The 12827-nt window shown below is 40.0% G+C and overlaps 1 protein-coding gene and 1 long non-coding RNA gene across 2 annotated transcripts; one reads left to right on the plus strand and one right to left on the minus strand.

Annotated features, from left to right (window-relative positions):
- Window positions 1-2953: 2953 nt before the first annotated feature.
- On the plus strand, window positions 2954-6402 carry LOC149257299 (uncharacterized). The gene is made up of 5 exons (XM_089368567.1): window positions 2954-3364; window positions 3533-4915; window positions 5390-5689; window positions 5840-6201; window positions 6297-6402. The coding sequence occupies exons 1-5, from the start codon at window positions 2954-2956 to the stop codon at window positions 6400-6402; spliced, it is 2562 nt and encodes an 853-aa protein (XP_089224693.1).
- A 2876-nt stretch (window positions 6403-9278) lies between these two features.
- Window positions 9279-9839, minus strand: LOC149257300 (uncharacterized). The gene is made up of 3 exons (XR_016245940.1): window positions 9807-9839; window positions 9620-9710; window positions 9279-9509 (listed from the first exon to the last, which is right to left on the minus strand). It is a non-coding gene; the product is annotated as an uncharacterized LOC149257300 (long non-coding RNA).
- Window positions 9840-12827: the final 2988 nt, after the last annotated feature.

Below are 12827 nucleotides of genomic sequence, written 5' to 3' on the forward strand. Positions count from 1 at the left end.
CTGGTACCAATTTGGCTATTGAGTTGTGGCTTTTACTAACACTTTTACTGTAATAACCCTGGTAACTTGTAATTTCCGGTAATTGCTGTGGTAAAAACAATTTGGGTGACAACTTGTTATTAAAAGACATTATTATTTGTTTAAAGAAAATATAATGAACTATTTTACACATGTGTTGAATGAAATGCTGGCAGCCTCCAAAAGAGGCTTTTCTATTAAAAGAAATTAATCAGTTAAGTAACTGAAAAAGAGAGACAACTGCCTCTCACCCTGAAGAGGGTTGGAAGGAAAAACCTCTGGGCTGTTGATGAACAGGCAGAGTAAGATTCCAGGAGAGAGAGCAGAGTGTGAAAAGTGGGTTAAGTCTGGTTGTGATCAGATGACCCAGCACAGTGGTGCTTGAGTCTTGGGGAAGGCTGCGAGCCTACAAGATAGCTCGGAGGGGAGATCTAGTGCAGTGGATTCTCAAGGTTGGGAGGTTAAGAGCTAGATTATTGCAGGTGAACCTTACAGTAAGAGCGACAGTAGCAGATTACCAGGTATGCATCATTAGATAGATTTACTTAAGAATCAGGTAATGATAGCATGCAGGATATAGTAGTCTGGATTCTTTATTCTAAGTCAGGAAATAAAGTTATGCAAATGCAAGTATTTGTGTTTTCTTTATTAAGTTAAGGAAATACAAATATATCTATAGTATGGTATTCTATAAATAGCCGACTGTGTTATTCCTCGGTGATAAACTGAAAGCCGTGTTTATAAATATATATATATATGTTAGCTGATATTTTTTTTACTGAGATATCAAAGACCCAGTTATATAAGCTAATATTCCTGAGACAGAGAGTGAGTAAACAAATATACGGCTAACAGATTAAACCTCATTCCTATCGATCATGTACAGGTTTAGATACGGAAAGATAAGTTATAACAGAGGTGAAGTATTACACGGCAGGAACCAAATATAGAGAGCGTTTTTAAAACCAGCAAGATATAATTTATACTCAAGTAAATACGAAACAGTATATATATATTTACAAACGCTTATTGACCTACAACGTGAGACCTTGTTCAACACTGAGATTTAACAGGTAATAAGAAAGACGGTAAAGAACACTGTAATAAGAGCCAGGTCTCCAATAAACAATGAAGCCGTGTAGCTGAATTGATAAAGAACACCCTAGGTGTAGTAGTGAAGAGTAAACTCTTAAATAAACCTTAATCTGACATTAAACCGTAAATGACATGGTATGCCGAGCAAACGAGGTGAGAATGCTGTACGCCGGCTATGAACATAAATAACTGAATAAGATGCATTTCTTAATACCAAAAACTGGAGTAAAAACCCTCATGCAATCCATTGTATATAGGCGGTAAGGGCTGGACTTGCTTCCATTGCTCCAGAAGCAAGCCGTAACCCTGAAACCGCAGCAGATGAACACACGATATAATATTCATGAGCACCGAGAACAAATAAATACAGTATCACCAGATTGGAAAAAAATACGCATAAATATATTAACTTCACTCAAGAAGTCGATGAATGACTGAACAGAACCATAGATATACTTGAGATGACAGAAATGTCACAAACCGAATCACAATACAACCAATGCTATAATAGGCCGTAAGGTAAGACAAAAGTTAATAATGTTAAACTGTAACAAAGTATGAGCGGGCGTTATAGGTCGGGTAAACCCTGACTCATGATAACGGCAAGCCAGCAAAAGAATATGGTACTGTACAGATGATTAAATACAAAACTTATTATATAAACGTCTGGGAACTATCATGACCAGCAAACCAAAACCCTCGGTTGGCCTGTGGCCATAAACCGACAAACTTCTAACCTCAGGGTTCTGTGGATTTACAGAATCGGTCGAGAGTGCCGCCTGTAACCACATCAGGATTTGAAATCAGAACAATAGACCTGAGGCACATGAATATCGTGCATCAGTCTCGGTTTGGGTCATGGAAGACCGTCAACCTTTCATAACAAGCTGACTTATATGATAATGCATATAGCAGTGAATGGCTTACCCGAATGGTATGCGGGTCGACCAGAAGCTCTTTCGGATAGTCGAGACCATGGAGTCCAGACCCTCCTGCACAGCACCGCCACTGTTATCAACTGTATAATGATGAAACATATATGTTAGGATCTGATGATAAGTTGCCAAGAATCGACTGTAAACCTTAAACAATTTGCCATAGACGAGAAGATTACCTGTGCGGGCGGCGGAGCTGTATGGTGGAGGAGACTGTCGGAAGAGCTGCAGATGCATTGTGTGCAAATGAACCGGGACCGAAGAACCCGGTAAACTTATATGTCAACCAAACCCTAAAGTTATCCTGTGCCATCCGATCTGAGGATATGATCTCCATCGTCCGTTTGGGCGGGAGTATGGCACACAAATCGAATGTACAACCCTGCGTATGGTCACATGGCTTCACATGGCTTGCAGCCACCTGGCCATGGCACGGTAAGTTAATTTAACCTCCGTTCACCATGTGGCACTGTGACTTAATGACCACCAACCAGACGTGGAAACTAATGCAAGCATGGTGCGGGTGGGTGTAACATAAAATATAATGCTTATTAAACTAGGTACGTGGGTGTGATATAATCCCAATGAATATCGAATAAAGTGTAAAGACATTAAACCATAAATCATGTTTTACAAGTTATATGCTCATGCGAACCAAGTGCATCATATACCATGGTAATGCTGGGTGTTAGGTTCATAAAATTTTTTTTTTTAGGTATAAATTAACGGGATCGTGACAATGTGGTATCAGAGCCCAAGTTCCAAAACTGAGACCTCTGGAACAGCAATGGGAACAGAAAGAACAATTATCTTATACATGTATACAGTACAATGTCATTAATCATGTTTTTTGTGTACACCAGGAATATATTGAGACATTCAACAGCTGACAGTTATACAGTAAGATGGAGGAAATGCCGGGAGCTGGCGGCATCCCACCAGATAACACAGGACTGTGGGTTCAGCTTGGTGCTGAGACACGCAGTACTAATCAGGCAATACTTCAAACAGTTCAAGAACTGAAGGGTGAAATGGCACGCTTGCGAGAAGACAATGCACGATTAACCATGGAACAAGAAAGAATATTGAAGAGCCTGTCAGAAAAACAAAATCCACCCTTACCCAGTCCTAGTGCAGAACAACAAAGGGGCACTGAGGAGCGGAATTATGCTCCTGAACTTTCAGAAGAGCGTGAAGACCATTCTGACAACGTGCAAGAGCAGCAGGCTACCAAGAGACAGAAAACAGAATTACAGGGGGAATTTCGAAAAATCAAACCCCCACTTTTCGATGGAGAACAGGAGGAAGCAGCAGAAGCATGGCTGATTAATATTAATAAATATTTTCAGCTGTATGAATATGATCAAAATCTGAAGGCACGGTTGGCTATATTCCAGTTGCAAGGCAAAGCCACCTTGTGGTGGGAAGAGATTAAAATTGTGAAGGGAGTAAGTGAGCAAGGCATAACCTGGGAAAAGTTTCAGAAATATTTCAAGGAGAGGTATTTAACTGAGCGCTTTTATGATGAGAAGGCGCGAGAATTCCATGATTTACGACTAGGACAACAATCCATGGATGAATTCATAAATCGCTTTACCTCTCTACTGCGTTATGTACCCTACATAAAAGAGGAGAAGGCCAAGGTGCAGAGGTTTGTGAGTAGTTTGCCAGCCTATATCAGAGAACGAATTGAGTTTGACAACCCCCGAACTATGGATGAGGCAATTAGGAAGGCCAGAATTTGCTACCAGCAGAACAAACAAAAGGGAGAAATTCCAAGCAGGAAATGGAATGAGAAAAAAGGTAGCAGAAATGCTGGAAACAACAAAGGCAGCCACGGAAATGGTGGCAAAGGGGCTGGAAAAGGACAGTTTAACAGAAGCACGAATAAGGGAACTTTCCGGCCTAAGCCAAACGAGAGCAGGATTAGTGAACCCCCTGCTAAATCGGAGGTTGAAGGAACCAGACCTCCAGTTCAATGCTGGGTATGTGAGGGACCACACTATGCTAGGAACTGTCCGCAGCGTAAAAGAACTGATCAGATATCTCAAGTCCATGAAGCTTCCACTGTAGGGGACGTGGCGCGCAGTGTGCCAAGGATCAATGCAGCATTAGAGGACCGGCAAGCGGAATATCAACCTTCCATGGTGGAATTCGAAGGTAAGATCTCAAACCTTTCTGTAGCTGTACTTATTGATCCAGGGGCTACGTTAAGTTACGTTAGTCCAAAAGTAGTGGAACACTGTAAGCTACCATCAGAAAAGTTTAAAAACCCATGGTTGGTCCAGTTAGCTACGGGAGCCAAAAGGCGGGTTTTAGCTAAAGTTAATAACTGTTCTTTTAGTATAGCTGGACAACCCGTAAAGGCAGATTTGAATGTACTTCCGTTAGGCTCCTATGACATTCTTATTGGTATGGACTGGCTGGAGAAGCACTGGTCGTTGGTGAATTGTAAAACCAAGACCATATACTACAAGGATGATTTGGAACAGCAGCAGGAGTTGCAGGGAATTAAACGTCCTGTTCAGATTCGACCTATAACTGCAACACAGCTAGCTAAGTGTATTAGAAAGAAATGTCAAATCTATGCCATACAGGTTGGCTATGCGAATCAGAAAGATAAGATGTCTGCATTAAATGACATACCAGTGGTGCAGGAGTTTACAGATGTCTTTCCTGAAGAGATACCGGGTCTGCCTCCAAGAAGAGACATAGATTTCACTATAGAGTTAATACCAGGGGCAGCTCCAGTATCGAGGGCACCATACCGGATGAGCATACCAGAGTTAACGGAATTGAAGATGCAGCTCCAGGAACTGCTGGATAAGCAGTACATTCGACCTAGTGTGTCACCCTGGGGAGCTCCAGTATTGTTCGTGAAGAAGAAGGATGGGACCCTTCGCATGTGCATAGATTACCGACAGCTGAATAAGCTCACGGTCAAAAACAAGTACCCTCTACCCAGAATAGATGAACTTTTTGATCAGGTGAAAGGGGCAAAGGTGTTCTCCAAAATTGATCTGCGATCTGGTTATCATCAGATCAGGATCAAGGATGAGGACATTGCCAAAACTGCTTTCCGAACACGCTACGGGCACTACGAATTTGTAGTGCTTCCTTTTGGTTTAACCAATGCACCTGCCACTTTTATGTGCATGATGAATAGCGTGTTTCACCAGTTTTTGGACAAGTTTGTACTGATATTCATTGATGACATATTGATATATTCTCGTTCCCAGCAGGAACATGAGGAGCACCTTAGATTGGTGTTGCAAACTCTTCGGGAGCATCAGCTTTATGCTAAATTTAGCAAATGCGATTTCTTTAAAGAGGAAATTCAGTATTTGGGTCATGTGATTACAAATGAGGGAATTGCGGTTGACCCCGAGAAGATAAAATCTATTATGGAATGGCCTACACCCAAGGATGTTGCGGACATCAGGTCCTTCATGGGGTTAGCTGGCTATTACAGGAGATTTGTGGAAGGCTTTTCAAGAATAGCCTACCCTATTACCTCATTGCAAAAGAAAGGAAGGGCATTTAAGTGGACAACAGAGTGTCAGCAGAGTTTTGATCGTTTGAAACACCTACTCACCACCGCACCCATCTTAAGAATCGCGGATCCTAATAAGGATTACGTGGTGTGCACTGATGCAAGCAAAGAGGGCGTGGGGGGAGTATTAATGCAGGAAGGGAAGGTAATAGCATATGAATCTAGGAAATTAAAAGAACATGAGCAGAGATACTCTGCTTACGATTTAGAATTAACTGCTGTAATTCATGCACTTAAGATGTGGCGACATTACCTTCTCGGAAAGAAATTTCTGCTGTTAACCGATCATCATAGCCTAACGCATTATTTCAGTCAACCCACTTTGAATGCGAGACAAGGCCGTTGGGCAGATTTTCTAAGTGGGTTTGACTTCGAAATAAAACATTTAAAGGGCAAAGAAAATCGGGTAGCAGATGCCTTAAGTCGAAAAGTTCATTGCTTATGTGAACTTTCAGCCAGCCGGTGGCGGAGTTCGCTGGTTGAACAAATAAAAACAGCAGCACACAACGACTCAGAATATCAGCATTTAAAAGTGCAGGTACAGCAATCTGATCATGGAAAGTTACAGCAAGGGTACACATTGGATAACACTGGATTGCTGTATTTCAATGGGAAAATGTATGTACCTGACTCCGGTGACCTTAAGAAACTGATCTTAGATGAATTCCACATCAGCCATTATGCCGGTCATCCAGGATACCAAAAGATGGTTATGGCACTCAAAAAAGAGTATTACTGGCCTGGGATGAAGAGGCAAGTGGTGGAATATTTGGCAAAGTGTTTGGAATGCCAGCAAATTAAGGCTGAACACCAACACCCAGCGGGACTGTTACAGCCTTTGCCTATTCCGGAATGGAAATGGGAAACCATTTCCATGGATTTTATAACCGGTTTACCACGGACAAAGAAGGGTAATGATTCTATTATGGTCGTAGTTGATAAACTAAGTAAAGCAGCACACTTTATACCCGTACAGTCTACTTACAAGGCAGTACAAATTGCGCATCTCTTTATGCAGAATGTGTTCCGCTTGCATGGAATGCCAAAGGTAATCGTATCGGACCGTGATGTGAAGTTCACTTCCACTTTCTGGAAAACATTGTTTGCTGAGTTGGGCACCCAGCTGAATTTTAGTACAGCTTATCACCCACAAACCGATGGTCAAACGGAACGTGTCAATCAGGTATTGGAAGATATGCTGAGGGCAAATGTGATGCTCAAGCCTAATCAGTGGGAGGAGTATTTGCATCTGGTTGAATTTGCCTATAATAATGGGTATCATACCTCCACCCAGTTAAGTCCCTTTGAGGTTTTGTATGGGCGAAAGTGCCGCACACCCTCAAGTTGGAGTGGGTTAGAGGATAAATTGAGTTTGGGTCCAGAAATGTTAAGAGACATGGAAGATATGGTAAAGAGAGTGCGAGCAAATTTAAAGACTGCACAAGACAGACAGAAAAGTTTCGCAGACAGGAAAAGAAGATTTGCAGAATATAAAGTGGGTGACCATGTGTTTGTAAGGATTCAAACTAGAAGGAGCACACTGCAGTGGAGCGGGTGCGCCAAACTGGCTCCCCGATATTTTGGACCATTTCAGATTCTCGCTAGAGTGGGGCCGGTGGCCTACCAACTTGCTTTACCCAGCCACATTAAGATTCACAATGTGTTTCATGTTTCTGTCCTAAAGAAATATGTGTATGACCCTAGACATGTTATTCAATGGCAAGATGTACGGGTAAGAATTGATCCGATTGGGTTTAATTATACAACTATACTTAATGGGAAATTGATTAAGTGCTGGTTGTTTGCAGGTCGAACCGGAAGGCGGGGTCCTAGTCGAACCACAGAGCATTCTCGACCGGAGAGAAGTGCAGCTGCGGAAACGGGCTATTACCCAAATTAAGGTGCTGTGGCAGCATTATGGCCCTGAGGAGGCTACGTGGGAAGACGAGGAGCTTTTCAGAAAAGCCTATCCAAATTTATTTAATGAGAATGGACATCGGGACGATGTCCAATCCTAGGGGGGGAAGATGTAATAACCCTGGTAACTTGTAATTTCCGGTAATTGCTGTGGTAAAAACAATTTGGGTGACAACTTGTTATTAAAAGACATTATTATTTGTTTAAAGAAAATATAATGAACTATTTTACACATGTGTTGAATGAAATGCTGGCAGCCTCCAAAAGAGGCTTTTCTATTAAAAGAAATTAATCAGTTAAGTAACTGAAAAAGAGAGACAACTGCCTCTCACCCTGAAGAGGGTTGGAAGGAAAAACCTCTGGGCTGTTGATGAACAGGCAGAGTAAGATTCCAGGAGAGAGAGCAGAGTGTGAAAAGTGGGTTAAGTCTGGTTGTGATCAGATGACCCAGCACAGTGGTGCTTGAGTCTTGGGGAAGGCTGCGAGCCTACAAGATAGCTCGGAGGGGAGATCCAGTGCAGTGGATTCTCAAGGTTGGGAGGTTAAGAGCTAGATTATTGCAGGTGAACCTTACAGTAAGAGCGACAGTAGCAGATTACCAGGTATGCATCATTAGATAGATTTACTTAAGAATCAGGTAATGATAGCATGCAGGATATAGTAGTCTGGATTCTTTATTCTAAGTCAGGAAATAAAGTTATGCAAATGCAAGTATTTGTGTTTTCTTTATTAAGTTAAGGAAATACAGATATATCTATAGTATGGTATTCTATAAATAGCCGACTGTGTTATTCCTCGGTGATAAACTGAAAGCCGTGTTTATAAATATATATATATATGTTAGCTGATATTTTTTTTACTGAGATATCAAAGACCCAGTTATATAAGCTAATATTCCTGAGACAGAGAGTGAGTAAACAAATATACGGCTAACAGATTAAACCTCATTCCTATCGACCATGTACAGATTTAGATACGGAAAGATAAGTTATAACAGAGGTGAAGTATGACGCGGCAGGAACCAAATATAGAGAGCGTTTTTAAAACCAGCAAGATATAATTTATATTCAAGTAAATACGAACCAGTATATATATATACAAACGCTTATTGACCTGCAACGTGATATCATGTTCAACACTGAGACTTAACAGGTAATAAGAAAAGACGGTAAAGAACACTGTATTGAAGAGCCAGGTCTCCAATAAACAATGAAGCCGTATAGCTGAGTTGATAAAGAACACCTTAGGTGTAGTGGTGAAGAGTAAACTCTTAAATAAACCTTAATCTAACATTAAACCGTAAATGACATGGTATGCCGAGCAAACGAGGTGATAATGCTGTACGCCGGCTATAAACATAAATAACTGAATAAGATGCATTTCTTAATATCAAACTTGGAGTAAAAACCCTCATGCAATCCATTGTATATAGGCGGTAAGGGCTGGACTTGCTTCCATTGCTCCAGAAGCAAGCCGTAACCCTGAGACCGCAGCAGATGAACACACGATATAATATTCATGAACACCGAAACAAATAAATACAGTATCACAAGATTGGAAAAAAATACGCATAAATATATTAACTTCACTCAAGAAGTCGATGAATGTCTGAACAGAACCATAGATATACTTGAGATGACAGAAATGTCACAAACCGAATCACAATACAACCAATGCTATAATAGGCCGTAAGGTAAGACAAAAGTTAATAATGTTAAACTGTAACAAAGTATGAGCGGGCGTTACAGGTCGGGTAAACCCTGACTCATGATAACGGCAAGCCAGCAAAAGAATATGGTACTGTACAGATGATTAAATACAAAACTTATTATATAAACGTCTGGGAACTATCATGACCAGCAAACCAAAACCCTCGGTTGGCCTGTGGCCGTAAACCGACAAACTTCTAACCTCAGGGTTCTGTGGATTTACAGAATCGGTCGAGAGTGCCGCCTGTAACCACATCAGGATTTGAAATCAGAACAATAGACCTGAGGCACATGAATATCGTGCATCAGTCTCGGTTTGGGTCATGGAAGACCGTCAACCTTTCATAACAAGCTGACTTATATGATAATGCATATAGCAGTGAATGGCTTACCCGAATGGTATGCGGGTCGACCAGAAGCTCTTTCGGATAGTCGAGACCATGGAGTCCAGACCCTCCTGCACAGCACCGCCACTGTTATCAACTGTATAATGATGAAACATATACGTTAGGATCTGATGATAAGTTGCCAAGAATCGACTGTAAACCTTAAACAATTTGCCATAGACGAGAAGATTACCTGTGCGGGCGGCGGAGCTGTATGGTGGAGGAGATTGTCGGAAGAGCTGCAGATGCATTGTGTGCAAATGAACCGGGACCGAAGAACCCGGTAAACTTATATGTCAACCAAACCCTAAAGTTATCCTGTGCCATCCGATCTGAGGATATGATCTCCATCGTCCGTTTGGGCGGGAGTATGGCACACAAATCGAATGTACAACCCTGCGTATGGTCACATGGCTTCACATGGCTTGCAGCCACCTGGCCATGGCACGGTAAGTTAATTTAACCTCCGTTCACCATGTGGCACTGTGACTTAATGACCACCAACCAGACGTGGAAACTAATGCAAGCATGGTGCGGGTGGGTGTAACATAAAATATAATGCTTATTAAACTAGGTACGTGGGTGTGATATAATCCCAATGAATATCGAATAAAGTGTAAAGACATTAAACCATAAATCATGTTTTACAAGTTATATGCTCATGCGAACCAAGTGCATCATATACCATGGTAATGCTGGGTGTTAGGTTCATAAAATTTTTTTTTTTTAGGTATAAATTAACGGGATCGTGACATTTACCTTAGTACCAATTTAGCTATTTTTTTCCTAATCATTCTAAAGTCAACTTTAAAAAAAAATATTCCACATTCAACATATTTATTAAGCTCCATACTTTACCATAATATAATTTATTGGTGCTTCTCAAATTCTACAATGAATACAACCAACACATAGTTTCATAAAACCACCAACAATTTCTACACATTATCCACTAACCAACAACCTTCGAATCATTCTCCCATAAATAAATAAAAAATTAAAAATATTCCAAAATAATATATAACCAACCACCAATAAATTAAAAAAAACAAACAAATAAACAAAAAAACCACCATATATTTTCAATACTTTCCATAGTTTCAAGAACGCGTAGCTCTACACTTCAAAATTTACCATTCACCATTCCAACCCATGGTATTCAAAACGGAGCCCTATGATTTGTTGAATAATGTTGGTTCCATTTCATTCTCATCCACTATTCTACAAGTGTTTGCTCACGGTTTTAACCAAAAAAAAAAAAAAAAAAAAATAGTTTTCGATTCTCACTCACGAAAATGGCCAGTTTTCACAATTAATACAACCCACATCAACTATTAAATTTAAATGTCGTCGATTTAATTCATTCCAGCTGAATTTAATGAATGAGATTGCTTTATAACTATAAGTAATTTCAATGGCTCGCAATTAAATTATTCATATTGGGCGAATTTGATTGACACAAATATGATTCATACACAAAATTTGAACACCCTCGAATTTAAATATTAATCTCATATTTTGGAATTTATTGTTTTATCATTTTCAGTACTGGCGATAATTTGAATAATTTTGAATATATAAATTTGAACATCCTCGAATTTAAATATGACACGTACAATATTAATCTCATATTTTGGAATTTATTGTTTTATCATTTTCAGTACTGGCGATAATTTGAATAATTTTGAATAACCATTCGTCTTCTGTCTACTTATATGTTTCTCTCTGATATATTTTTGTTCTCATACAACACCTCCTCTCTCTATGTATAGGCCCATCTGGTCACTTATGATTTCCCTTCGATCTGTGCCTTCCGATCTATCTGAGATTTTGTCCTTATTATGCCCATCGTTTTGCACAGTTTCTTTTGGCAACATTGGCGGTCGCGCAAATCCTATATGTAAATCCTGACAATATGTTCAATGTTTTTCGCAGAGGCTTTTGGTATCTATGTCGGCTGAGGGTGCTCATACCCTATATGTAAATCCTGATATTTATATGATCTTAATATAAACCATATAGATTTTTTCTTTCTGAAAAAAAAAAAAAAGAAAAAATCTTATTTTAAATGTTAAAAAATTAACTATATTTTCATAAGTTCATTTTTTTACTAAAGGATATTAAAGTTTTGAGAAGAGGTGTTAAAACATTTAATCAATATATATAAAATAGAAAATGTGAGGAAAAAATTGATGGGAAGTATTCAAACAAAAATTGAATAGTTACGTCCAAGTTAGATGACCCGCAGGGCTTTAGACCTATTGCCTTATGTAATGTTATTTAGAAAATTATTTCCACTCTGATAGTTAAAAGATTGAAACCAATTTTGCCTAGTATTATATCCCCGGAGCAAACAGGGTTTGTGGAGGGTAGACAGATCTTAGATGGATTGATAGCATCCCAAGAAGTGGTGCACTCGCTGAGAACAAAAAAGGTGGCTGGAATGATGATCAAATTTGATCTATCCAAAGCCTATGATAGATTAAATTGGGAGTACCGGAGGAAAGTTTTGGAGGCCTTTGGTCTCTGTAACAGATGGATAGAATGGATCTCGACGATGATATCCACCCCGGTCTTCTCAATCCTCTTAAATGGAACCCTGTCATCCACCTTCAACGCCATTAGAGGTCTTAGGCAAGGGGATCCCCTATCCCCCTTCCTCTTCATTATTGTTGTAGATGGGATAGGGTGGTACATCAAAAAGGAAGCGTAGGAGGACAAAATTAAAGGGATAAGGGTCTGGGGGAACGATCTCCCGATAACTCACTAGCAATTCGTGGATGATATCATGCTCTTCTGTGTTGTATCTCTCAGGGAAGTTAAGAGGATGAAAGACACCTTAGATCTATTCATGGAAGCTTCGGGCACTCAAATTAATAAGGATAAATCCTGCGCTTACTTCTTCAACACAATTGGTAATGTAAAAACTTACCTTGCAAGAATTTTGGGATTCAGGGTGGGAGACCTACCCACCAAGTATCTAGGAATCCCCTTTGCAATCAACTCTCTCAAGATGGAAAATTGGCAGCAGAATATCCAAAAGATCCTAGGAAGACTGGCCAACTAGTCTTTCAGATATCTAAACCTTGTAGAAAGAGTAGTCCTAGTGAAAGCAGTCCTGCAATCAATACCGATTTACCAATTATCTAGAATGGCAGCCCCGAAAGGGGCATGTTCCAAAATGGTGGAAATATTTAAAAAATTCCTATGGGGA

The sequence above is a fragment of the Pinus tabuliformis genome, chromosome 6, assembly GCF_031772625.1.
Source record: "Pinus tabuliformis cultivar Carrire ecotype Pingquan chromosome 6, CPIR1, whole genome shotgun sequence".
In the NCBI taxonomy this organism is placed as follows: Eukaryota; Viridiplantae; Streptophyta; class Pinopsida; order Pinales; family Pinaceae; genus Pinus; species Pinus tabuliformis.

Bases quoted from the DNA above. Each gene is read 5' to 3' on its own strand.
- LOC149257299 (XM_089368567.1), top strand. From the start codon at position 2,954: ATGGAGGAAATGCCGGGAGCTGGCGGCATCCCACCAGATAACACAGGA. The intron at 5,690-5,839 runs GTGTGCACTGAT...CATGCACTTAAG, and splicing joins ATCCTAATAAGGATTACGTG to ATGTGGCGACATTACCTTCT. The intron at 6,202-6,296 runs GTATTTCAATGG...CCGGTCATCCAG, and splicing joins TTGGATAACACTGGATTGCT to GATACCAAAAGATGGTTATG.